This window comes from Molothrus aeneus, chromosome 6 (assembly GCF_037042795.1).
Source record: "Molothrus aeneus isolate 106 chromosome 6, BPBGC_Maene_1.0, whole genome shotgun sequence".
NCBI classification, from domain to species: Eukaryota; Metazoa; Chordata; class Aves; order Passeriformes; family Icteridae; genus Molothrus; species Molothrus aeneus.
In genome coordinates this window covers 10,491,181-10,515,946 of record NC_089651.1, presented here as the reverse complement: position 1 = coordinate 10,515,946, position 24,766 = coordinate 10,491,181, and the positions used below count along the sequence as shown (strand labels likewise).

Genomic DNA, 24,766 nt, shown 5'->3' with positions numbered 1-24,766 from the left:
TTGGAGAGGGGGAGGGTATCAGCATCAGCACAGCCCACACACCCCAGGCTCTCTTCCCTGTCCTAAATTGCTTGTAACCCAACTGCTGTGCCCCCCAGCCATCTCCATGTGAGACGTGGTGTCCCTGGAGGCTCCCCAGGGCTTTCCCAGTGGGTGGGAACCCTGCAGCCACAGGCACAGAGCAGACTCGTGGGTGATGGCACCTTGTCATAACATCTCTTTATTCAACACCGAAACGAGAAGGTGGGGGGAACAGAGGAACCACTCTGGAACCCCAACCCAGCCCTGCGCAGTGACACCAGACGGAAATAAATAGGTGGGGAGGTGCCACTCGCTCTGGGGCACAGCCACAGCCCCTAGTTCTGCACAGGGATAATGACCCTGGGGTGCAGACCCCACTGGGCACTGCCCAACGGCCCCAAAGGACCAGAGGGGATGGGGGCAGCAGGGAGGACCCAGGGTAGCTGTGCCCTGAGGGGATCACTCTGGTTCTCTGGGGGGCTCTGAGCCTTCTCCCAGCACCCCCTGGTCTCAGGAGACCCAGCACCCTCATCTCCTTGCGATGGCCTCATGGCCCAGCACTGGCTCTGTCCCCAGGTGCTCCTTGCTGGGAAATCAGGGATGTGGCAGAAGGGGGACATGGCTGTGCCACCCTCACTCCTCACCCTCCAGCTTGAGGCTGATGCTGCGGGGCTTGGTCCGGGAAAAGCCAGGGGGTGCTGAGGGGGGCCCCCCATCCCGCTCTGCCTGGCTGGAGCCCCGGGAGCGCAGGAGCTGGCTCTGCTTCCGCAGGAAGTCGACAGGCGCCGGGCAGCCATAGGTGCCTTTGCCCAGCACAGGTCGTGGGGGGCCCTTGGGGGAGTGAGCCAGGGCTGCGGCTTCCAACTGGGCCAGGTGGGCAACATAACCCTCAGAGAGGAACTGCAGGACACACAGACAGCCTGAGCCAGTGGCCACGGCCGGCTGGTGGGGTCAGCCATCATCCCCTGCGTCCCCAGTCTGTCCCCAGCCCTGCCACCACCATACCTGGCACTGGTTGTGGAACTTCTTGACGGCCCGTCCCACAATGTAGATGTGTGCTGGCGCGAGTCCCAGTGAGCTGTAGACGGAGACATCCTTGGTGGAGCCATAGCCAGCGACTATGGAGATCTCTGCCTGCCCAGAGATAAGAGCATTAGGGCAAGGAACAACCCTTCCCACAGGGACAGCTACCCCTAAGGGCTTGAACACCCTCATGTTAAGAGGGATGGCTGGCAGCTGCCCTGAGAAGCTTCCAGCTCTGCCATGGCAAGGCAGTCCAGCTCCCAGCATCCCCACCAGGACGCAGAGGTGCACAGGATTCAGCACAGCCCCCGCCACCCTAGCACCAGCCCTATGTCCCAGCAGCACCCCCATGGCCACCTCGGTGCGCAGGCTCTGCAGGAAGGCGGCTTTCTGGCGCAGCGGGTCGTGGGTGAGCCCGTCACAGAAGGACACGGCGCCGTGGGGGAAGTTGTGCTGGGAGAGCCAGGCCACCACACGGTGCTTCTGCATGTCGGGGCGCCCCGTCACGTAGATGATCATGTACCCAGAGTCCTGCCAGTGCCTAGGAGGGGACATAGGTGGCTGCCAGGAGCCTGTGTGGAGACACAGGCTATGGGTAGTTGGGATCTCCCAATACAGCATGTGTGGGTGCTGCCTCCAAAACCTCCCTGCTCCCTAGATTTTATCAAGGACAAGGCCCAGCAGAGCTCTGGGGACCACATCCAAACTTGGATAGGATTATTTTCCACAATAGGGCGCCAGCATAGAGATAATTTGCTGGAGGCAAGGGAGTGGTGGAATACCCTGCCCCTTGTCCCTGCTCTGACACTCCCCGACTGAGTTGTCACACCATGAAAAATGGGGAGACTGACTCCCTGACTGAAGAGCACCTACCTTACAACGTCCACAGCCCCCGCCCGCACTTTGGGGTCACTGCCCATGATGGAGACGCTGGCAGTGAAGGAGCCGTCGATGCTGAACACAACAGACTCAGTGCCACGGGCCACCACGGTCAGGTACGCCTCGGCATAGCTGTGGTCCCCTCTGCAAAGGCAGAGATGGTGGCTCAGCACCAGCTCTCCTGCCAGAGCAGCACGTGTAGCTCTGCCAAAAGGGCTGCAGGAGAAACTGAGGCAATACCTCACCTGACCACCATGCGCACAGGGTAGATCCCGATGGCCAGAGCCTTGTCTGGAGGGATGGTGAAGGTCACGCGCCCGCTGCCACTCGTCACCTCGGTGCCATAGTACAGCCACTTCCCTGACAGCGGCTGTGTCATGATGTAGATGTCCACCTGAGAGAGGGAAATGGGCTGGGCACAGGCTGGACCCCACATCCTGCTGCATCCCCACACAAGTCCTTACAACCTTCTCCTGACATCCTACACAGGGTCCTGTTAACCACATCCTTCCCCTACTGTGGGTGACACCAGCCCCATGCCCAGTCCTGGACATCCCACCCTGTCTGAGGGGTCCTAGTGGCCCACTGAGCCCAGCAATACCTTCTCCCCAGTCAGCGTCACCACGTCCAGGGGTCCGTACATGAAGCGTCCGCTGAGGACCTGCGCTTTGCCCTCACACACAATGACATCGCAAGCACGGTGGTTAGCCGTCACGTTCTGCAGGCACACGGGGTGTTCAGCAGCTCCTGGAGGAGCTCCTGAGGCACCACTGGGACACCACTGGGCAGTGGGATTGTCCCAGAACCCACACACCCCAGGATGCCCCAGGTGGCCTCCCGCTGGCCACATACCCGGATCTTCACTTGGGTGCGCTTGCGCTGCCACTTCTCCCGCGGGATGGCGGGGCTGTAGATGGAGCTCTCCTCGCTCTCCGCAGGCTGTGGCCCCTCCTTCTCCATCACCTGCCGGCAGCACGGGACCAGCTCAGCCTCCATCGGCCCCGGCCTGCCACCCACCCCACCGGGCCCGCCGTACCTGGCGCAGGATGAAGGCCACCACGTCAGAGGATTCCCAGTAGCTGGCGTGGAAGAGGTGGGGCAGGGTGATAGTGGGGAAGGCAGTCAGGGCGTCAGGGCAGTACAGAGAGTAGTCAATGCGCTTCAGGCCCCACCAGCGCTCCAGGACTGCAGGGAGAGCTGGAATGAAGCCTTTTCCAGGCTTCATCCCCTGTTGGGCAGCCTAACTCGCCCACATGGGATGGGATGGGTGGGGATGACACTTACTCTTGACAACCTCGCTGGTGCTGGCAGGAGTGGGGGGCTCTGCCGGCTCACTGCCCTTCCAGAAGCCCCCAAAGCTACCAGTGGGGGTAGGGGGAGCAGCCACATCCACTTTGGGCAGGAACAGGGCAGAGTGTGTCTGCAGGGCTTCCGCTGAAGAGAGAGCTGGGTGAGCACACCCAGAGCCCCAGGGGACACCCACCACCCCAAAACACCCCTCCAGTAGAGCCCCAGAGCAGTGGGAAGGGCTTGCACATCCCTCTACCCACACTCAGCCAGGATGTGGGTGCTCTGGGTACCCTGACGTGGCCCCAGGGTGCCTGGCACCAGCCTAGTGTGAACTTGCTCACCCAGCAGGGACGAGGTGCCATCACCCAGGGGGTACTTCTGGTATCGGGGCACGCTGAGCGGGGGCACAGCATGGAAGGCCTTGGCCAGGAGGGGCTCCAGGCGGGAGGCACAGGGATCGGCAGCGTGGAAGAGGTTGTAGATCTGCTCACAGGCAGGACGCAGCTGGGCCACTGCGGCACAGAGCGGGATCAGGGGCACCAGGAGCAAAACACCCAGGAGGGATAAAGCAGGACACAGCAAAAGGAAAGGCTGGACAGGGAAATTTGGGGCACTAGAGATAGGCTGAGGCTGGCACAGAGCAGGAACACTCAGCCACCCACCAACACCCACACAGCCAGGGCTGGGCATGCAAGGGCCTCAAACACAAGCAGGGCTCTCTGGGGTGGTCCTGAGGAGCTCAGGCTTGTCAGGTGAGCATGACTCAGGGACTTAAGCCCTGCAGGGAGGGTCAGGGGCTGGCACCGTGGCAGGCAGGGATCCTCACCATCCAGAGCAGGCATGACGGTCTTGCGCAGCGCGAGCACCAGCCCCAGTGGGGAACCGAAGAGGAAGAAGCCGGATACCTTAAATTCGAGGCAGGTGCTGGCACCCTCTGCCCCATCCAGCGCCATGGCACTGCTCCGGGGTGCCTCTGCCTCCAGCGGGGCCTCGCTGGCCTGCAGGCTGGGACAGCAGAGACAGGGGCCATGGGGAGGGATGGCAACATCACATTCCCACCATCCTGAGGGCAAAGCTGTGCCTGGCCCTGTTATCCCAGAGGAGCTCCAGCAAGATCCCCCCAGGGCAGGTAACCTCCATGAAATACTCCTTCCCAGCCTGGAGCAGAGGGGAATTGCACCCTTTCCATAAAGCACAGTATAGCCAACCATCCTCCTTGGGCTCACCTACTCATGGAGCTGTGCTGCTGGCTGTCCCCCTGTGCCCCTGGGGCTTCAGGGTTGGCCTGGCCCAATACTGGCACTCCCTCTGTCCCATCAGCCAGCGGGTCCGGGCCGCCGCACTGCTCCGGGGAGATGGGCTCTGTGCTCTGCAGGGAGAGGCAGCAAACATCCAGATCCCATGTAGCCTCCAGTGCACCCCCAAACCCTCCCCAGGGGGTGCTGGAATGCATGGCACTCACCAGACTGCCACGGCGGCTGCTGCTCCGGCTGCCCCCTGAGCCCGCCCGGCTCTGGCACAGGGCATCAAATCCCAGGATGCCGCCCACACAGTCCCCCAGCAGCACCACCTGCGGAGACCACAGATCCACAAGGAGGGTGAAACCCCCAAACCCTCCCTGCAGGGTCACAGCTGGACCCCAGAGCCAAGAACACTCAGCCAGACCCCCAAATTCCACCTCACCTGGCCGCAGAAGCCAGTGCCCTCTCCAGAGTGTAGGAAGGCTGTGTAGGCCTGGTTGGCACGGGTGATGACAGTGCCCACAGCCTGCTGGTAGGTGCCTGAGGAGGTGGCCAGTAGTGGGAGTGCTGCCAGTGGGATGTGGTCCTGGCTGCTGGACAGGCTGTCCCTGTCATGGCTGTAAGGGCTGAGCCTGAGGGGACACAGCGAAGGATGAACGTGACAGTTCTGATGTCCTCATCCCACTGCAGGGTAGTGGTTCATCCCAGATGTCACACCAGGATTAATCCCCATCCCATTCCCTCCCACCACAAGACACTTGCTCATCCAGGATGCTGTATCTGGAGTTACCCCATCCTATCCAATTCCAAGCCATTCCATGCTGCCTTGATGTCCCCATCTCTCTGCACAATGCTTGCTCAACCCAGGATGCTGCACAAGGAGTTATCCCCATCCTATCCCATCCCATCCTGCCCCACTGTCCTAATCCCAGACCAAAACACCTGCATGCCCTGGGATACCACACCAGGAATTATATGTATCCCATCCCATCTCATCACACAACACTTGCTTGCCCCAAGACACTGCACCAGGAGTTAACCCCCATCCCCTCCCCAGTCCTTAATGTCCCACCAGAAGTGAAGTCCCCTCTCCAAGGATACCAGCTCCCCAGTCCCCTGCTTTCCCAGTGAGAATCCGTACTTGGAGACAAGGGCATAGGCTGCAGCACAGATGGGCGGGCAGGGCACCAGGCGCAGGGCCACATGTCCCAGTGCCTCGGGAAAGTGTACACGGGTGACAGCATCAAAGGTGGCTGCCAGTGTCTGCACATCCGCCTGCTTGGAGCCCGGCTCGCCCGCTCCCTGATCCAGGATGTTCCCACTGTGGAGGATGAGGAAGAGCGCGTGGATCCGGCACATCTGCTCCGTGCTCTCTGCCGTGCCTCCCTGCAGGAAGGAGAGCAGTCAAGTCGGGGGACGCGGCAGGAGGGCAGGGCCCGAGGGAGGGGACACGCACCTCAGGGAAGCCGGATGTTCCCAATCCTTCAGCATCCCCCTTGGTGGCGCTGGCTCCATCCCCTGTAAGCACACAGCCTGGGTGAGGCAGCTGGGGTCTGATTCCAGGTGGGAATCAGGCCCCTCCCAGGAGATCCACCCCAGGATTTGGGGCCAGAGCACTCTCAAAGCTCACCCAGTGCCTCATCCAGCTCTGCTGGCCGCTCAAGGGTGTCCAAGAAGTCGTTGGAGCTCCACTTGGTCATCTCCTTGGCGAAGACCTCATCGCTGTCAGACAGATCCTCTGCAGAGGCAGGAGGGAAGCGTGGGTGGGGGGACACCCCTGTGCCTGCATTCCCATCCTCAGATGCCCTTGCCCCCACCCAGCCTGTTCCAAGATGGTGCCAGTACCGTGGGCATCGAAAAATTCCTCTTCGGAGCTGTTCTCTGAGTCCCGGGCAATGTTCTGCATCCGCCACTCCGACAGGCTCTGAGGAGACACGCCCCCTGCCACCCATGGTGAGTCAGCACTCACAGCCCCCTGCTGTGAGAGAGACCCCTACTCCTGCCCCACAGCTCCCCCTTGCTCATGGACCCAGACACCCAGGGAGATCCCTGGGGCCATCCCTGGGGCCATCCCTGTGTCCCCCAGAGTCCCTCCATGGGAGATCTGTGACCATCTCTGGGTCACCCAGAGTCCCTCCAGGAGATCCAGAACTGCTCCTGGGTGATCCAGGGCCCCTTCAAGAAACCTGGGACCAGACCTGGGAAACCCAGAACCCCAGCCCAGGAGACCCAAGCCAGGCAAACCAGTCCCCTGACACATCTCCTATGATGAACCGCAGCATCCAGGGCAAAACCACCCCAGATCTGGTCTCACCTCCATGCTGGGAAGAGTAGGAAGACCGGGAAGAGGTGGACCACTGCTTGGCAAAGGTATCATCCGAGGGGGTATCGGTCCCTGCCTGCAGCTCAGCCTCCTCCTGAATGCCAGGACCATCTGGCTCCAGCTGCCCCTCAGGGCTGACCCCAGCCGCGGGTGGCTCCTCGCCCTCGCCACACTTGGCCATCTTCTGTGCCAGCATGCGCGCCGTCTCCTCCTCCAGCTGCCGGATGTCCTCCATCGTCAGGTCCGTCCACTCATCCTGCCAGCACCAGGCTTGGCGGTGGGCACGCAGCATCACCTTCCTCAGGCCTGGGGGGAGAGTCCAGTGTGATCCCATGGCTGCCCAAATGTCCCTCCAGCAACCCCTGGGTCTGAACTCACCTACGTCATGGATGAACTGCTCGATCTTGGACTGCATCCCCCAGTATCGGAACTCCACCTTGCAGAGCTTGTAGGCGCACATGAGGGGCCCACTGGCTGCTGCTGCCTCCAGCCAGTCATCCCCCAGCGGTCCCCGGCCCGTCTTGGATGAGTGGTAGAGTTTGGGATCCTCCTCAGGTTTGTATTCCCCGGGGGAGATGGGATCACGCACAATGTCAATGGTGTCTGTGGGGGGAACGGCACTTGTCACCCCGCAGCGCTTGGCAAGGGGACACAGGTAGAAAAATAAGGAAAAAGGGACAAAATTAAGGTCAAATTATTCCCATGAGACATGCACCCAACACAGCTGGCAGCAAACACTCTCTGTCTGAGAATTCTAAAATCTTGGAGTTCTGGAATCATAGAAACCTGGAATAGCTTTGGTTGGAAGGGACCTTAGGGATCATCTCATTCCACCCCTTGCCATGGACAGGGACACCTTCCACTATCCCAGGATGCTCCAAGCCCCATCCAACCTGGCCTTGGACACTTCCAGGGATGGAGCACCCACAGTTTTTCTGGGCACCATGTGTCAGGGCCTCACCACTCTCACAGGCAAGAATTTCCTAATAGAACATATAAAATCCCATGGCTGGAACATCACAGACACCCTTGGTGTAGCCAAAGACATCTCTGTCCCCATGTGGGACCCCAATCCAGCACCTCAGGGAGCAGCACAGGGAGGGAGGGTCTGGGAGCTGGGGAGAGCTGGGGCTGACACACATACGTGCATTAGCTGGCAGATCTGGCAGCTGCAGAGTGATCCCAGCCACCCTGGGGGACATGGGGGATGAGGACGGGGACAGCACATGGGGCAGCTTGGCACAGTTCCTGGCTCCTCCCCAAAAAAGTCCAAGGGTCCCCCAAAAACAAGGCACAGCAAAACCACCATGTGACACAGGAGCCTCCAGAGAGCCAGAGGGCAGGGGGAAAGAGAAATGAGCCCCATCTCCTGACAAAGGTGACCTTTCCCAATGAGGGTGAGCTTCCCCCAAATGAGGATGACCTCCCAAGACCAGAGAAAGGCTCCTGAAGGACACCCAGGAAAACATGATCCAACAGCCATTTGGGCTCGATCCAGCACAAAATCTGCTAGAATTTGGCTTTTCCAGCCCTGTCTCCAGATCATGGTCTGGGGGATCCCAGGGCACCCCAGTGGCTCCCAGTAACATCCTGCAGCACTGTCCCCACTTCTAGGATGTGCCAAACCAATTTATTTGCCCTCCTTGATGCCCCCAAGCTGCTGTCAGCCTCTCTTCCTCCAGCTTGGACTGAAAAAAGGGGGAAAAAGAAAACTAGAGATGCCCTGAATCCACAAAAATGATGCAATGCACAGCATGATGCCAAGCATCTTGGATAACAGCAGCAAAGAGCTAGGATAGGACCTGCTGTCCCCAAGCAGCTCCTGGCAGTGTCATTCCCATCACAATCCAACTCCCTCTGCTTTTGCCACTGGGAGAAAGCTGCCAAGGAAGCAGTTATCCCTGCGGATCACCCAGACCATGTTTTTCCATTGCCCTTTGAAACGTGAGAGGGGTTTAAATCTGTCAGTGCTACAAGACACCAGGGCAGAGAAATCCCAGTGGGATCCACACTGGGGCTGGTCCCACTTCAACCCTCCTCCCTGTGGAAGGCAGCAGCCACTGGAGATGCTGAGTGCCCTGTGGAATGTCCACTGGACGTGCACAGAGGGTGGAAAACCAGGCAGTGGGCACGGGGCCATGCCCTGATGCCGTCTGCTTGGCCCTGGTGGCTTCCTGAGGGCAGTAGGGGCAGAATTCCTGCCCCCAGGTCCCAGCCATCGGTATCCCGGCCGGACATCCCCAGTGCCGCAAGAGCCAGGGAGAGAAATAGGTCAGATGAATCATTTCCTCCGAGTGCCTATTTTGGGCCTCCATTTTAAGAGGCAGCACGTCACACTCCACACTCTGGCGCCTGAACTGACCATGTCCAACACCACTGAGAATGGGAACTCTGTGCAGAGGGAAGAATCCCACCCCGAGCTCCCCGTTCTGCCCACCAGTCCCAGCACAAAGAAGCCAGACGGCAAACTGGAGCAAAGCCCTGGGGAGAGGGGAAGCAGGACAAGAAGTAGGAAAATGGGGACATGCTTTTCCAGCTCTCCCTGCTCCAGCTGATCCAAAATATCCCACAGGACCCAGGTGTGGAGTCTCATGTACACTTTCTCAGGAGAGACTGAGAAAGCAAATGCATGCAAGAACAAGGCTGGGACACGGAAGGAGAGGGGAGTAGGCTGGCACTGGAAAGGAGAAGCTGCAAACAGAAATAGAGGCAAGGGAAGAGGCAGAGGACAAAACTGTCCCTGAAAATATCTTTAATGTGGAACTTAATTCAGCAGCGCTGAGAGGGAGCGGGCAGGGAGCTCGGAGCAGGGAGCCTGGGGCAGGGAGCTCAGGATCCAGGGAGCTCTTCCCTTCCAGCATCCGTGAAACATGAGGACCGGCAAGAAGAGTGCAGTTGAGCCCCTAAGGTCCCCATTATAAGGTCCCATTCCCACACACCCATCCCAGAAGCATTATGTGGGAATCCCAGCAGCCACAGTGCCCTGTCCAGCTCCCCAAGCCAGCCATACCCACCCAAAATCCTCTGCCTCTTCTCCGCAGCGCTCAGGTTGAAGATGTTGGTCTGCTGCCCCGCATCTGGGCGGTAGTATGTCTCAATCTCAATGGAAAACTTCTCCACGAAGGGACACGTGTACCTGGAGGGGCACAGGACTGAGCCCAGGGGCACGGCCAGTCCTGCAGCCCACCCCGCCGCCTCCCAGCTCCCACCTGGTGCGTGTGTAGGGATAAGCATTCCAGGACTCCTCCTCCACCTGGAGCGCGGCTTTGGGGAGCAGCGCCCGGAACCAGCTGGGGATGTGGGAGCCAACGTGGTAGATCTTGTGGGTGTACTGCCCGCTGCCCCCAGGGCCATCGCTGTAGGGCCGGTTGGCCAGGATCTCCACGCCGCTGCCCTCGCCACTCGACTCCTCCCGGCTCTTCTTCTGCACAGAGACGATGGCTCAGTGCGGCCCCTCCAAGCCCCGAGACCCCACCCCCACGGGCGCCCAGGGTCCGTGTATACTCCTGCCCCATGTGCCGGCATCCACCGGCCCCACACCTGCCCACAGCACCCCCTGCTTGGCTCGGTGGTCCCAAACCCACCCGAAGCCTCAGTGAAACCCGTGCAACCTGCAAGGGTGATCCCTTGGGATCAGCCTCAGCTCCCCGCCGTGCCCCTCCAGACTCAGCCCGACAGCTCCCCATACTCTGCCCCACAGCCCCCTTACACCCTCCAGCACCCCATGCTCAGCCTCATAGTCCCCTGTGCACCCTCAGGCTCAGCCCCTTCATCCCTCATGCAGCCCTCTACACCCACAGCCCTCTACACCCCTCAGGCTACACTCTCCAGCTTCTCCCAGCCTCCTGCACCCCCTCAGTCACAGTGCCCAGATCCCTGCACCCCTCCAGCTCCCCGTGCCCAGCCCCACAGCTCTGTGCACCCCCTCAGGCTCGGCCCTAGGTCCCTACACCCCTCAGGCTCAGCCCCACAAGACCCGTGTAACCCCCGGGCTCACCCCCCAACCCCTGCATCCCCAGCTCCCTCGCTCAGCCCGCAGCTCCCCCGAGCCCTCACGCTCAGCCCCGCATTCCCACCTGGATCATGTACAGCTGGGCCACCTGGTACTCCTCCAGGCTCATGGGCAGCAGGATGTGGTACTCCTTGATCAGCATGGCGGCGGCGGGGCACAGCGGGGGCACCTCCTGAGGGGGTTTCCGTTACACCGGACCGGGCCGGCTCCTGGACAGCTCGGGCCGGTTCGGCACCCCTTCAGAACCGCTCGGGCACGCTCAGCTCAGCCCGGTACGGGGTTCGGCCCGACTCGGAGCTGCTCCGTCCCCGGGTTCGGCTGAGTCGGTATCGCTCGGCTCCGGGTTCGGTTCAGTCCGGTATCGCTCGGCTGCGCTCGGTCCCGGGTTCGACCCGGCTCGGCACCACGCTCGGCTGAGTTCGGTACCGCCCGGCACCGCTCGGCCCCAGGTTCGGCCCGGCTCGGAAAAGCCCGGCCCCGGGTTCGGCGGAGTCTGGTACCGCTCGGCTCCCGGTTCGGTTCAGTCTGGTACCGCTCGGCCCCTCTCGGCCCCGGTTTCGGCCCGGCTCGGCCCCACTGGTCTCGGCTCCGTTGCCATGGCAACGCGGCCCCCTCCACTCCCCCCCGCCCGCCCGCCCGCCCGGTCCCCGCCGCCCCCCGGCCCCACCAAACCTGCGCCGCTCCGCACCGGCCCCTTGGATCGTGACATCACAGCCCGTTCCCACGGCGACAGCCGTGACGTAGGGAGGTGAGAGGGGGGGGCCCGTGACGTCAGAGAGCGGAAGGCAGCGAGCGCCACTCACGGGCGCTCCGCGTGTACCGGCACCGCCACCCCCGGAAAAACCCATGTTTTATTTCAAAAGCCACTCTTTTAAGTGATCAACGAGTGGTCCGATCACTCCTGCACTCTCAGCTCCGGGACACCCACCCAGCGCGCCTCCAAACCACACCCGACTCCCCCACCTCTACCCCGCGTCCCACCATCCCCCATCGGGACCCACCCTCGCGGGGACACACCGAGGCCAAATCCCAACATTGTCCTTTATTTATAAAAACACGCATTTATAAAGAGCGGAGAGCGCGGGGAGGGGGGGCTCGGGCAGCACGGCGGCCCCCCCGCCCCCGCCGCCACCACCGGGAGGTCCCGGGGGCTCCCGGGTGGCAGCTGCCGTTACGTGCGGGCGTTTCGCTCTGTCTCTGCCAGGCACTCCCTGACTAGCGCCCGGGCGTGGATGATCCCTGCGGGGAGAAGCACAGGGACACCTCGTATCACCCTCCAGTGGCTCCCCACGGGGCTGAGGAGCCTCGGGGACGCCCGGTTCCCCACCCTGCCCCTACCCCGCTTCAGCCGCTCCATGGCGCTCTTGCTGCCGGCGTAGGTGGGCCGGATCTCCTTCCCCATCTCTTCGATGACCGAGAGCAGGTCGGTGTAGGTGCTCTGCGAGCCCTGCGCCCCGGGGGGCTTCATGGCCTGCGGGAACAGGGGGACAAGCAGGGACGGAGGGGCTGGGGGCCGCCCCCGCCGCCGCGCCCGGCCCTGGCGGCCCCGGCGCCTCGCCTCACCTGCACGTAGCCCATGGACGGCGGCCCGAAGTCATTGAAGAGCGGCCGGAAAGGGGCGGCGGCGCCAGGGACGGAACCGGAGGGCGACGGGACACTCGTGGCTGCGAGAAACTGAGGGTCACGGCCGCACTCCCTCTTCCTCGGTACCACCCTCATCCGGTACCATCCCTTCCCAGGGTACCCCCCCCCTCCATCCCTCCGGTCCCTCTCCGCTCCCGGTGCCCCCCGTCCCCCACGGTTACCGCGGCGTTCTCTCACCGGCGGACGGTGCCCCGGGCCCCGGCGGGGCGGGGCTGGCGCTGGCGGCTCCGGGGGTAGCGGGGGCGGGAGCGATGGGCTTGTAGGACATCCCCGACGGCCGCCCGCCGCTCCCGGATCCCTGGAGCCCCGCGGCGGGGGTCGGCGTGCGGCCCCCGCGCTCGCCCCGCCGGTTGTATCGCCGGTGCCCGCCTCTCTTCAGCTCAGCTCGGCCCCGCTCGGCCCGGCGGGAAGCCGGGAACCGGAGCGGAGCGCGGCGGCCCCGGTTCCCGGTAGCGCTGCGCGGCCCCGGCCTGACCCGGGTCTCTCCCCCCCCCTCCGCCGCCGCCGCCGGCGCTCGCGGTGATGACGCAGGCGCGTCACGAGCGCGACGTCATCACGCCGCCGCGCGCCCGCCGGCCGGTCACCGTGGAGACACGCGGCGTCGGCCCCGCCCCCTTGGTGCCTATCCGACCACGTGACTCCTGTGCAGGCCATGCCCCCTCGCTCGGCGGGGGCCTCTCTCCGTGTCACGTGAGCGACGGGCGCCGCCGCCTCGGGGGCGCGGGGCGGGCACCGGGAGCGGCACCGCCACGCTTCCCCCGCCGCCGAGGGCCCCCGTGTCACCCCACAGCCCCGAGCCCCACCGGTCAGGGCGTTCCGACTCTCCGCGGGAGTGAACCCGGGGCCGGACTTTGGGGAACCCGCCCCACCCGCCGGCCGTGCATTCCCCGGAGCCCTGTGCCCGCGGTCCCGGCTCCCTAGGGGGCTCCCGTGAGACACAGTGGGAGTCCAGGGTTTTGGGGGATACCAGTGGACGGCACGATCACGAATAAACTCTGGAAACAACATAAAACACAAGCCAAAAGTCTGTACAGAGAGTTTTATCATTTCAAAAGGGCAAAATTGGCCCCAAAACTGCAGCCAGGGCAGAGAAGGTACCTACAGCAGCCCTGCCTGCAGCTGGCTGAGGCCCTTCCACCCAGTAATGCTTTATTTCTCCCCCGGAGGCTCTCCTGGCTGGGGTGCCAGGAGTCTCCCCTGTGCTAGGGGCTGCCAGAACATCCATGAGGGTCTGTGCCAGCCCCAAAAGGGGAGGGATGCCTCACCCTAGGCGGGTCTGGGGTGGGTCTGACCTCAAACCATGGTGACGGGACGGGTTATGCTGTGCAGTCTGCAATAAACCTGGTGTGGGGTGAGCCTGAGGGGCTCAGTGCGGCACACAGAGTGGGAATGGAGGCTGGAGGGATGAGCAGCAGGGGTGAGGAAGAGCTGAAGGAGAGGGGACCACGATGGTGGGACTTTTAGGATGAGGTCCGGGTGGGAAGGACGATGATGCAGGGAGAGAACAGAGATGAGGGCGAGAGTAATCGAAGCTCAGCCAAGCCTGTGCAGAAAGGGGTCCCGAATTCGGCCCCGGTGCCTCCCACCACGGTCAGAGCTCAGCATCAGAGCCGCCCCAGCACCCAGCCTCACCCTGGGCACGGGCACCGCTGTGCCAGCACTGCCCCAGTCCCTGGAGCTGGGGGTCCCTCCGTGGCTCCCTCGTCTTCGTAAGGCACGGGGGGCTTGGGTCCCACGTTGGCACACGCTGCCCTCAGCGTGACATCATCCGCACAAACTCTGCCGTGGGGGGGAAACACACCTGGAACATCCCAGCTGTCCCTGGGAGCGCTCCTGGCCCCTTCCCTGCTCCTACCTTCGAAGTCCACCAGGCCATCACCATTGAGATCCACGTCCTTGAGGATCTCATCCACCTCCCGATAGTTGAGCTGCTGCCCCAGGAGCTTGCGCATGGCCTCCCGCAGCTCCGCCATGCTGATCTGTCCGTCCCCATTGGTGTCAAACTATGGACAAGGTCCCGTTGCCACCGGCCACCCTGGCACGCTGACAGCCTACCTGTCTGTCCTCACAGCCCCCGTACCTCACGGAAGGCGTCACGCAGCTCCTTGATCCCAATCATATCCGCCGTCTCCGCCAGCATCTTGGGGCCCATCAGCTCCACGAAATCATCAAAATCCACCTTGCCCCCAGCTGTGGCAGGAGAGGGGTGTCAGGGGGGCAGGGGTAGGGACTGATGGGCACCTGCTGCCCCACCACATACTGATCTGCTGGGACAGCTCGATGAGCTCCATCTCTGTGGGCATGTAGCCCATGGTCCGCATGCACTCGCCCAGGTCCTTGTAGCTGATGTAGCCATCGTGGTCCTTGTCAAACTCCCGGAATGCCTGCTTCAGCTCTGGGGACACCACAGCGTCACCACCAGCACCACCACCCACCCGAGTGGGACCCCCTCCCCAGCAGCTCACCTTCGATCTCCTCGGGCCGCAGCTCCCGGTCCTGGGGAAGAGAGAATGGGAAGAGACGAAGGAGGGGTCCTGCTCCCGGGGATCCCACGGGGATTCTGCCCTGAGCCCCCCGGGCGTACACGGGGAGGGGAAGGGACGGTGGCGTACCCGTTGGGTGATGGCGATGCTCTGCCGCAGAAAGATGCAGGCCGGCCCCACCAGCCCCTGGAGCACCGAGTATCCCTGCATCGGGGGGGTCTGCGCCGCGTCCAGCACGTCTTCAGGGTCCCCTGCGCCGGAGCCTGGAGCGCCCGAGCGTGGCTTCCCATCCTGCGGGTGGAGCAGGCGTCAGCGGCGAGGGGGAGGGCGAGCAGGGACCCTCCCTTCCTCCTCCTCCTGCCCCGCGGGGTGTCGCAGCCTTGCCGTGCCTTGGGGAGCCGCCGCTCAGGGGTCTTGGTGCAGTTGCCCATGGCTGGGGGCTGCCCCCGCGCCGCAGGACATGCCTGGCCCCGGGGGGGCTGGCTGGCGCAGACCGCGGGGCTGCCACCGGGGATTTGAGGTTTTTATGGAATATCTGGGGATATGCAGGGCAGGCGCGGGGGGGTGGGTGCCGCGCCCGCGTGCATAATCCTCCGGATTATTCCCCGCTCGGCCGCCCTGCTCCAGATGTGGGCAGCCGCCCAGCTGTTCGCCAGTCCCGCAGCCTCCCTGCGAAGGCATGCAGGACCCGCGGCACCCACCGTGCCCTGGGCCCGTCCCCGCTGCCGGTTACCTGCCCAAAAGAGGGGGGCGGCCGGGGCCCCGGCTCCTCGGCAGCCCGCTGAAGCTCCACGGGGGACGCACCACTACGGCTTAATCTCCCCTGGCTGCCCGCAGTGCCGGCGGTGCCGGGACCCCTAAGCCGAGGGGCCGGGCGGGAGCCGCGGGCCCCCCTCCGGCCGGGGCCGTGGCGCCGGGGAGTGCCCCGGCAGGCGGGGGGCGCGGGGCTGCTAGTGCCGCGCCGCTGCGGCCCGCGGAAGAGGAAGAACATCCCGCCCGCTCCTGCTCCTTCTCCTTCTTCCCACGACCGGTACCGAGCAGGAGGAAACCAGATCGCCCCGGACCCGCGCCCGTCCCTCGCAGGGACGAGGCCACCGCCGTCCCCGGGACCCGCCGCGGAGCGCAAGAGATCGGGTGGAACGCAGCGACCCCCCGGGGCGCTGGGGGGGGAGCGGGGCGCCCCGGGGGGCTCCAGCTGGGGCGGACGGGGGGCTCCGGTTTCAGCGCCGAAACCCGACCCGGGCCGGGCGCGGGGCACGTGCCAGCGCGCCAACAGCCAGGCCACGCCCCCTCGGCGCCGCGAGCCCGCCTTGTGACCGCGCCCCCCGCTCCGGCCCCGCCCCCTCCGCGCGGCCCCGCCCCAAATCTACCCTGGTCCGGCCTCTCTCGTGACGTCACTGCCGCGCCGCCGGCGCTCCCCCTGACGTCACCGGGGGGCGGCTGAAGGTGACGGTGGTGGGTCCTGGTGCCGGTGCCCCCCGCCATGGCCGGCAGGCAGCTCCTGGCGCTGCGGCGCCTGCCCGCCGCCTCCTTCTCGGTAAGCGGGGACGGGGCGGGGAGCGCCGGGACCGTGCGGTACCGCTCCCGGTGTTCCCGGCGCTGAATCCGTGTGTCCCCGCAGACGGCGCCCAAGAAGACGCAATTCGGGTCGCTGCGGGATGAGGACCGGATCTTCACCAACCTCTACGGGCGGCACGACTGGCGGTGAGTAGCGGGAGCAGCGTGGGGAGCGCCGGTGCCCCGTGCCCAGTGCCAGCGTGCCCGGTGCCACCGTGCCCGGTGCCCGCAGGCTGCGGGGCGCGCTGCGCCGCGGCGACTGGTACAAGACGAAGGAGATCCTGCTCAAGGGCGTGGACTGGATCCTCGGCGAGATCAAGACCTCGGGGCTGCGGGGCCGGGGTGGCGCCGGGTTCCCCACCGGGCTCAAGTGGAGCTTCATGAACAAACCCCCGGACGGGAGGTGAGAGCGGGACCGCCTAGAGCTCCGGTACCGCGGCCCCGGCCTGCGGGGAGCCGCCCCCCTGACGGGAGCTGCCCGCAGACCCAAGTACCTGGTGGTGAACGCGGACGAGGGCGAGCCGGGCACCTGCAAGGACCGGGAGATCATGCGGCACGACCCGCACAAGCTGCTGGAGGGCTGCCTGGTGGCGGGGCGGGCCATGGGCGCCCGCGCCGCCTACATCTACATCCGCGGGGAGTTCTATAACGAGGCCTCCAACCTGCAGGTACGGGGAGAGCGCCCCACAGCCACCCCACACCGGCGGGGCTCGGGGCGCTCCGGGGCTCACCCCCTGCCCCCTGCAGGTGGCCATCCGCGAGGCCTACGAGGCCGGGCTGCTGGGCGGCGATGCCTGCGGGTCGGGATACGCCTTTGACGTGTTCGTCGTGCGCGGCGCTGGCGCCTACATCTGCGGGGAGGAGACGGCGCTCATCGAGTCCATCGAGGGCAAGCAGGGGAAGCCCCGCCTCAAGCCCCCCTTCCCCGCTGACGTGGGTACGGCACCACAGCTCTGTCCCGAGTTCCCAGCTGCCACCCCAAAACAACTGTCCCCAGGACACCGTCCTGCGGCAGGGACAACATCACAGGCACCACCACATCCATTAAGAGCTCCCACTGTTTCATAGAATGGTGTGGGTTGTAAGGGAGCTGTCTCATTCTACCCCGCTACCATGGGCCACATACCACAATCCCAGGTTGCTCCAAGCCCTGTTGAACTTGGCCTTGGACACTTCAGGGATGCAGCAGCCACAGCATCTTTGGGCCACTTTTGCCAGGGCATCACCACCCTCACAGGGAGGAATTTTTTTCCGATGTTTCCCCAGGTGTCTTCGGCTGCCCCACCACGGTGGCCAACGTGGAGACGGTATCGGTGGCCCCCACCATCTGCCGGCGCGGCGGCGCCTGGTTCGCCAGCTTCGGCCGGGAGCGGAATTCTGGCACCAAGCTCTTCAACATCTCGGGGCACGTCAACACGCCCTGCACGGTGGAGGAGGAGATGTCGGTGCCGCTGAAGGAGCTCATCGAGAAACACGCCGGTGAGCGCCGCGCTGAGCCGGGCCGCAGCGGGGCCGGAGCTGCCTGTCCTGACCTTCCTCTTTGCAGGAGGCGTCCGCGGGGGCTGGGACAACCTGCTGGCCGTCATCCCGGGTGGCTCCTCCACACCGCTGCTGCCCAAGTCTGTGTGTGAGACCGTGCTGATGGACTTCGATTCCCTGGTGCAGGCGCAGAGTGGGCTGGGCACGGCCGCCGTCATCGTCATGGATAAATCGGTGAGGGATGGGTTCCCCCGGCTCCCCCAGCCACGGTGGGACCCTCGCCTTCCTCACCCTCCCTCTCTTCCCAGACTGACATCGTCAAAGCCATCGCGCGCCTGATCGAGTTCTACAAGCACGAGAGCTGTGGGCAGTGCACCCCGTGCCGGGAAGGTGAGTGGGGGCCGGGGCTGAGGGGCTAGGGGCTGTGGGGACTGCAGGGACCCATCCCCATCCCAATTCCTGCAGGCGTGGACTGGATGAACAAGGTGATGGCGCGGTTTGTGCGGGGCGACGCGCAGGCCGCCGAGATTGATGCGCTCTGGGAGATCAGCAAGCAAATTGAGGGACACACCATCTGTGCCCTGGGCGACGGCGCGGCCTGGCCCGTGCAGGTGAGGGGCCCCGGAGGGTTGGAGGGGCCAGCAGCCTTCCCCAACACCATTAACCACTCCTCTGCTCCATGCAGGGCCTCATCCGCCACTTCCGCCCCGAGTTGGAGGAGAGGATGCGGCGCTACAACGAGGCCAAAGCCCGAGCGGCGTCGGCGTAAGGATCCACCACCACCACGCCTCCCTCGTCCTGCTTGGAAGCGGTTTCTGGGGTGCTGGCAGCACTCAGAGGCTTCTCAATAAATGCTGCTGTGCTCCCAGGCTCTGCTGTAGACATTAAATAGTAGGAAGGGACTGACAGGGCAGAGGGCCTCAAGGTCCTGCTGCCCCTGAAGCATGAGATCACCAGCGATCATGGGGTCACACAGATGGAGCCTGAGGGGAGATCCTGGATTTCCATGAGGCTATGGGTGGGGCAGAGGCAATGGCTGTGGGGTACTAACAGACACAGTCCCCTCCTTGGGGACCCCACACTCCCTGTCCCTGCCGCAGTGGCACCAGGACTCCTCCTCCTGTGCCCATGCCAAGGGACAGCTGTCCTACCCCCAGTCCACAACTCAGAGCCCAGGGCAGTTCCAAACATGGCTTTTACTGAATCACAGTGTGCGACATCCCTGCTGGGCTCGGAGCCGTTTCCCCCGTGCATGGTGGAGAACTGAGGCACCCCAGAGCCGCCCCTGCCTGCTCAGGCCGGGGCTTTCCGGGGGGGCACGCGGGTCTTCCTGCGGTAGCGGCCGGGCACCAGCAGCTCCAGGGTCAGCTCGGTGATGATGGCCGTGAGCCCCCAGACCTTGTGGGGGCCATTGAGGAACACGGGCAGGGTGTATCCGTAGCCGCTGGCTGTGCGGAAGTGGGTGTAGCCCTGGTTCTCCTCGCGGAGCAGGTGTGCCAGGGGCAGGGTGAACACCTCCTCCACCTGTCAGCACAGACCGCCGTGACCGGAGCGGCTACCACGGGAAGGGGAGCAGCCCTGGGGAGGAGCCACTCACCTCATCAGGGTTGGGGTTCAGTGTCAAGGCCTCCAGTGACCCCAGGTTGGCCACGATGGGCGCCACGGTCATTCCATGCTGGAAGGTGTGTCAGCGAAGGACAGGGTGACACCCCCTCCCTAAAGGCCATGCCCATGCCTTCACCCACTGCACCCAGTACAGGCACCCACCCCGTGTGTCACCCCCTCACCAGTGCTACTGCCTTGTGTCCCATCACCTTGAATTCCCAGAATTCTTGTCACCTGTATCCCTGCTGACCTGTCCCTGTCACCCAGAATTGTCATCACCTGTAACACCTGTCACCCGTGTCCCTGTCCCCCTGAATCTGCCACACATGACCCTGTTGCTTTGTCCCTGTCAACCTTGACCCTGCTGCCTTTTCCCTGTCATTCCAATCCGCTGCTGCCTGCAACCCCCCCCTCACCTGTGTTCCCATCCCCCTGGACCCCAGTCACCTGCACCCTGTCACCCATCTCTTGCCTTGTCCCTGTCACCCAGAACCCTCGCTCTGTCCCCTGTGTCCCTACTGCTTTATCTCTGTCAACTGAACCCCTTGCTTCTCTGTGTTCCTGTGGCCTTATTCCTGTCACATCTTGTTCCTGTCACCTGTGCTCCTGTCACTCTAAAGCCATCACGCCAGAACCTTTGTCCCCGTCACCTCGAACCCGTCACCCGTGACCCTGTTGCCTTACCCCTGTCACCCGTGACCCTGCCGCCCTCCCTGTCACCTTGAACCCATGCCCTGTCCCCGCACGCCCTTGTCCCCGCGACTCCAAGCCCCGTCGATCCCCGGTACCCGGTCGGGCAGCGTCCGAAGCTGTCCCCAGACGCTGGTGGCTGCCACCGTCACCCCCAGCTCCTCCCGCGTCTCCCGCAGAGCCGTGGCCACCGCGTCCCCGTCCGCCGGGTCCCGCCGCCCACCGGGGAAGCTGCGGGAGGGATCGGGGGCTGGGGTCAGGGCCGGCCCGGCCCCGGTGCCCGCTCCCCCCGCCGGTACCTGACGTCGCCGCTGTGGGGGCCGGCGAGGCGGCGGGAGCGGAGCGTGAAGAGCAGCGCGGGGCGGCCGCGCACCGAGCACAGCGGCACCAGCACCGCGGCCGCCGCCGCCGCGCCCCCCGCGCCCGCCGCCGCCAGCCGCGCCCGGCACCGCCGCTCGCTGCCGCTGCTCAGCACATCCCCGGCGTCCCCGGCACCGTCGGCACCGCCCGGGCCCGCCATGGCGCCGGCACGGGGCGGGGAGGAGCGGCGAGGGAGGAGGGAGGCGGGGAGGGGCCGGCACCGCCCCCCGCACCGAGCCCGTCCCGCCGCGGCCCGTCCGTGCCGAGGGTGAGGCAGCCCTGCCCGGGGTGCGACGGCCTCCTCCGGTGCGGAACGGCCCCGGCCGGGTATGAAACCACCGCCGGCTTGGCCATGTCCCGCCTGGTGTGCGACAGCCGCCCCCAGGTGTGTGACCCACGTCCCACCTTCGCGGTGTCCCTGCCAGGTGTGCGAGTCCTGCTCCAGCCCCCACCGGGTGAGCAACAACTCCTGCCAGCTGTGCCACCTACCCTCCAGCTTTGCCACAACCTTCCGGCTCTGCCGGCTGTGCAAGGCCTGCTCCAGCCATGCTATATCCCTCATCACGTCTGCAGCAGCCCCTGCCAGATGTGCAATGACCCCCCCCCCCCAGAGTGTCCCTCTTGCTGGTGTGTGACGGCCCCTGCCACCTGTGTGACCCCAGCTCCCCAGCCCCACACACCCCCCGGGTGTGCAAACCTCTGGCTCAGTGTGCAACGCTCACCTCTGCCCCCCCAAGGCCTTGCAAGGGGTCTTCAAGGGGCCCAACAAGCCCTTAACAGGCATCCAACAGCCCCTTCCAGGCATCCAGCAACCCCTTCCAAGCATCCAACAACCCCTTCCAAGCATACACTCCCCCCACTTCTGACAGCCCCCATGTGCCAGCAAGTGCCTGGGCTTGTCAGGGAATTTCTGCTGTGGAAACAGCTTCAATGGTGTTTGAGGTTGGGAAAAGGCTCCTGGATAAATCAGGGAATGCTGGTGACCGACCAGCCCCTCTTCCCAGGAAACCCCCATGGACAGAGACTCTCACACCTGCATCTTGACCTCTCAGCAGGAAATGATTTTTAAAAAACTGTATAGAAATCATCACTCTCCATGATTCTTTGCTTCCAGAGCCCGCCATTGGCTCCACAATCCCACTCCCGTCTCCGGAATCAGCGGAACCTCTGCTCCTCCCACACATATCTCTTCCCTGCTGGAACCTTGCGCAAGAACAGGCTGTTCCCTCGGCTCATGTTGCCCTGGAAAGGGAAAACAACCATGGAGGGGCCACTAAATGTCCAGGGTGGCCTCTCCAAACCCCATGGGGCTCACACCTGGCTCCTCTCCATGTCCCTGGTGTCTGGAGCATCCCAGCTCCAGCACTTACCTCCCTGTGCAGCTGGCTCCAGCAATCCAGCCAGGAGGAGTAGGTGGGTGCATAGGGAAGGAGACCCCCGGCCAACCTGGGGAAGGGAGGAAAGACCCACCAGGAATTATTCCCACCCGGGAATGACCCATTCCCTCTGTTGCTCCACACTGGGTTGAACCCCAAAACAACCCTCTCCCAATTTAAGCACGGAGGGATCAATGCTGTGGAGCACTGGCAGCACCTTTCCACCAGGGAATTTCAGTAAGGTGGTCCCAGGAGCTGATCTGGGGCTGAGGGACGCAGGGGTCAGTGGGAGCAGGGACTCACCCGCAGTTGTTCACGGCCATCAGGTTGGAGACCAGGACGAAGGGGTAGGTCAGCATGCTGGCAAAGAACTGCAGGAAAAACGGGGATTGGTGGGATGCTCCCTCTCCCCTTCACATCGGGAGAACCCCTCAGAGTTTCAACCCAGGGAGGAAGTCCACTCCAGCCACCTCCACAAGGTCACACGTGTCCTCCACGGAGCATCCTTTAGCCTGTGGGCTAATCAGGCTGATCCCAGCCTGGCAGCCGCATGATTCCGGGAACACACCCCTCCCTAGGGAAAGGATCCACTCCCTACTCCTGGCTGTACTCACCCCAGTGACCGCCTGGGAGTAGCTCTTCATCTCAGTCATGGTGGAGACCTGAGGGAGGAGCAACAGCACCTGAATCCCCTCCCCAAAATGGGATCGTGGCTCCCAGAACATCCCTGGAGCTGCCCCCCCTGAGCTCCCGGCACTCGGGATCCCGGAGCAGAGCCTACCCCGTTCTCCAGCGCGTACGTGTTGATGAGGTAGGCCAGCATGTTGCACAGCCACAGGGAGAGGATGTCCCCGAGGAGCCGCGGGATGAGGCCGCTGCAAGGGAACAAACAGTGGGAATGACGGCCCAGGGTTGGGATCCAGCTGCGCGGAGAGCTGGGAACAACTGGTTTGGGGCAGGTTGAGGAGGGAACAGCCATCCCTGGGAGCAGGGATGCTTGGGTGAGTGATCCAGAGCTGCTGGAGGGATTCAAGGTACTCCCAGGAAGGCTTTGGGACCTTCCCACCGCTGCCACCCCTGCCGTGCCCCTCCCTGCCTTCCCGGCACTCACGCGAAGAATCCCAGGATTCCCTCTTCCCGGTAGATTGTGGCGAAGGCGCTTAGTGTCCCGCTGGGATAGGGAGGAAGAGGAGGGTTAAAGTCAGGGGGGTGCATCCCTGGCCCCCCGGAGCACCCAGAGCCCCCAGGCCGTACCTGTACTTGGTCTCGCGGCCGATGAACTGCACCATGCAGCGCAGGGTGATCACTGCGGTGACACAGGGGGACACGGGGGTAACAGGAGGCACCTGGCACTGCTCCCCCGGTCCCCTGGGGTGGGGGGACACCTACCGTGGAAGGGGTGGGTGATGAGGGTGGCAGCAGAGCGGGCAACCATCTCCTGGGAGGTCTGGGAACAAAGGGAGCCTCAGCAGGAGGGGACAGGGATGTGACATTCCACTGCCTTCCTCCTGCTGCTCCTCACCTCCTTGAGCACCTGCTCCAGTGAGGACTCCTTCCTCTTGGCTCCAGGCTGGAGGGAGAAGGAACAGTCAGGCGCTGCCTGGAGAGGGGAGGCTGTCCCCAGGGTGGGGGTGGAAGCTCCGGATGCAGGGCTGGGGCTGCCCAAATCCAGGGGCCATGGGGAGGAGGGAGAGAGGGAAGAGAAAGGGGAGGAGGAGGAAAGAACGGAGGGAAAAAAAGGGAAAAAGAAGGAGGGAAAGCATGGAGAAGGGAAAAAGGGCAGAAGAACAGAATGAAGGAAAGAAGGAAGGAGAGAGAGAAGAGGGGAGAGGAAAGAAAAAGAGAAGGAGAAAAAGGAGAAAGAAATGAGGGAAAGAAGAAAAGAAAGAAAGGATAAGAGAAGACCAGAAGAACAGAGAAATAAAGGGAGAAAGGAGGAGATGAAGGGAAGGGAAAGGAAGGGAAGGATGCATTCCCTGTGGGAAGCACCTCTGCACCCACCTCAGCCTGCTCGGCCTCCTGGTACCGCTGTGGAGCAAAGAGCAGGGTCAGCGCAGGGTCAGCACCGTGCGGGGAGCCAGGGGGCCCCGGTGTCCCCCCGTCCCGGCGGCAGAACCCCCAGTTCCCGCAGTGCCCCGGGCCCGGCGCCCCGCCCGTGCCGGTACCTGCAGCACTTTGCTGTGCACCACGGTGCCGATGGCGCTGGAGCAGAGGCGGGGGGCGAGGCCTTTAAAGAGTCCTGCTCTCCCGTCCACCTTTACGATGTGCTTGGCTGGGGACAGCGGGGACCGTCAGCCCCGGGGGGACCCCACGGCGGCACCGGGACGGCGCCGGGGCGGCCCCACCAAGGCGGACTCACCGTAAGAGAAGAGGCCGGGCAGCTGATACACCTGGCGGCCGAAGATGTTCCTCCCCAGGGTGGGCGGCAGCGGCTCGTAGCCCACCTGCAGCGGGAACGGGCAGGCTGTATCCCCCGCGTGGCCAATACCGGGCCCGGTACCCCCCTCTCAACCCCGCCATTCCCGCCCTTACCTGCACCAGCACCTTCACGTACATGAGCGGCTGCGAGAGCACGGTGAGCCCCGAGCCCAGCAGCACCTGCGAAGCCGCGTCCGCCATGGTGCCGCCCCGGCGTCACGGCACAGAAGGACACGGCCACGGCTGCCGCCGCTTCCGCTTCCGCCTCCCCGGTATTTCCGGCGCCGCCGTGACGCGCTTCCGGCCGCTGGGGGGCGCCCTGGGAACGCAGCGGCTGCCATGGAAACGGCCGGAGGCGCCGCTGG

The 24,766-nt window shown here is 64.2% G+C and overlaps 6 protein-coding genes across 9 annotated transcripts; 1 reads left to right on the top strand and 5 right to left on the bottom strand.

Annotated features, from left to right (window-relative positions):
- Positions 1-194: 194 nt before the first annotated feature.
- Positions 195-11,527, bottom strand: PITPNM1 (phosphatidylinositol transfer protein membrane associated 1). Of its 2 annotated transcripts, XM_066551226.1 has the most exons (24): positions 11,462-11,527; positions 10,854-10,961; positions 9,987-10,201; positions 9,792-9,913; positions 7,156-7,380; positions 6,769-7,083; positions 6,300-6,395; positions 6,085-6,192; positions 5,911-5,972; positions 5,596-5,840; positions 4,897-5,086; positions 4,676-4,783; positions 4,440-4,582; positions 4,040-4,218; positions 3,555-3,725; positions 3,208-3,357; positions 2,960-3,108; positions 2,776-2,886; positions 2,525-2,641; positions 2,169-2,317; positions 1,918-2,067; positions 1,402-1,585; positions 1,027-1,155; positions 195-921 (listed from the first exon to the last, which is right to left on the bottom strand). In XM_066551226.1, the coding sequence occupies exons 2-24, from the start codon at positions 10,929-10,931 to the stop codon at positions 655-657; spliced, it is 3,663 nt and encodes a 1,220-aa protein (XP_066407323.1). In that variant the 5' UTR covers positions 10,932-10,961; positions 11,462-11,527; the 3' UTR covers positions 195-654. The 2 variants fall into 2 exon arrangements, with proteins under 2 accessions (XP_066407323.1, XP_066407322.1); XM_066551225.1 differs by lacking the exon at positions 11,462-11,527 and having other exon boundaries at positions 10,854-11,379.
- Positions 11,528-11,816: 289 nt separating this feature from the next.
- Positions 11,817-12,946, bottom strand: CDK2AP2 (cyclin dependent kinase 2 associated protein 2). The gene is made up of 4 exons (XM_066552295.1): positions 12,611-12,946; positions 12,353-12,453; positions 12,128-12,260; positions 11,817-12,028 (listed from the first exon to the last, which is right to left on the bottom strand). Exons 1-4 carry the CDS (start codon positions 12,699-12,701, stop codon positions 11,961-11,963), a joined length of 393 nt encoding a protein of 130 aa, XP_066408392.1. The 5' UTR covers positions 12,702-12,946; the 3' UTR covers positions 11,817-11,960.
- Positions 12,947-13,457: 511 nt separating this feature from the next.
- Positions 13,458-16,055, bottom strand: LOC136557876 (calcium-binding protein 2-like). Of its 3 annotated transcripts, XR_010783801.1 has the most exons (8): positions 15,650-16,055; positions 15,046-15,207; positions 14,899-14,929; positions 14,694-14,828; positions 14,514-14,623; positions 14,289-14,436; positions 14,066-14,212; positions 13,458-13,976 (listed from the first exon to the last, which is right to left on the bottom strand). XR_010783801.1 is itself a non-coding variant. In XM_066552078.1 (7 exons), the coding sequence occupies exons 1-7, from the start codon at positions 15,905-15,907 to the stop codon at positions 14,187-14,189; spliced, it is 870 nt and encodes a 289-aa protein (XP_066408175.1). In that variant the 5' UTR covers positions 15,908-16,055; the 3' UTR covers positions 13,458-14,186. The 3 variants fall into 3 exon arrangements, 2 of the variants coding, with proteins under 2 accessions (XP_066408175.1, XP_066408176.1); XM_066552078.1 differs by having other exon boundaries at positions 13,458-14,212; XM_066552079.1 differs by having other exon boundaries at positions 13,458-14,212; positions 15,042-15,207; positions 15,650-15,757.
- Positions 16,056-16,330: 275 nt separating this feature from the next.
- Positions 16,331-18,823, top strand: NDUFV1 (NADH:ubiquinone oxidoreductase core subunit V1). The gene is made up of 10 exons (XM_066551854.1): positions 16,331-16,453; positions 16,538-16,620; positions 16,706-16,876; positions 16,958-17,141; positions 17,221-17,410; positions 17,740-17,952; positions 18,020-18,186; positions 18,261-18,342; positions 18,418-18,563; positions 18,638-18,823. The coding sequence occupies exons 1-10, from the start codon at positions 16,400-16,402 to the stop codon at positions 18,719-18,721; spliced, it is 1,374 nt and encodes a 457-aa protein (XP_066407951.1). The 5' UTR covers positions 16,331-16,399; the 3' UTR covers positions 18,722-18,823.
- A 306-nt stretch (positions 18,824-19,129) lies between these two features.
- Positions 19,130-21,169, bottom strand: NUDT8 (nudix hydrolase 8). The gene is given in 6 exon segments (XM_066551700.1): positions 19,130-19,476; positions 19,550-19,627; positions 20,346-20,478; positions 20,547-20,966; positions 20,968-21,025; positions 21,097-21,169. Coding segments are annotated over 6 exon segments (993 nt in total). The 3' UTR covers positions 19,130-19,245.
- A 478-nt stretch (positions 21,170-21,647) lies between these two features.
- On the bottom strand, positions 21,648-24,663 carry MTCH2 (mitochondrial carrier 2). The gene is made up of 13 exons (XM_066551863.1): positions 24,516-24,663; positions 24,343-24,427; positions 24,149-24,255; positions 23,985-24,011; positions 23,506-23,553; positions 23,373-23,430; positions 23,238-23,289; positions 23,095-23,154; positions 22,765-22,858; positions 22,598-22,645; positions 22,287-22,354; positions 21,978-22,053; positions 21,648-21,849 (listed from the first exon to the last, which is right to left on the bottom strand). The coding sequence occupies exons 1-13, from the start codon at positions 24,600-24,602 to the stop codon at positions 21,763-21,765; spliced, it is 897 nt and encodes a 298-aa protein (XP_066407960.1). The 5' UTR covers positions 24,603-24,663; the 3' UTR covers positions 21,648-21,762.
- Positions 24,664-24,766: the final 103 nt, after the last annotated feature.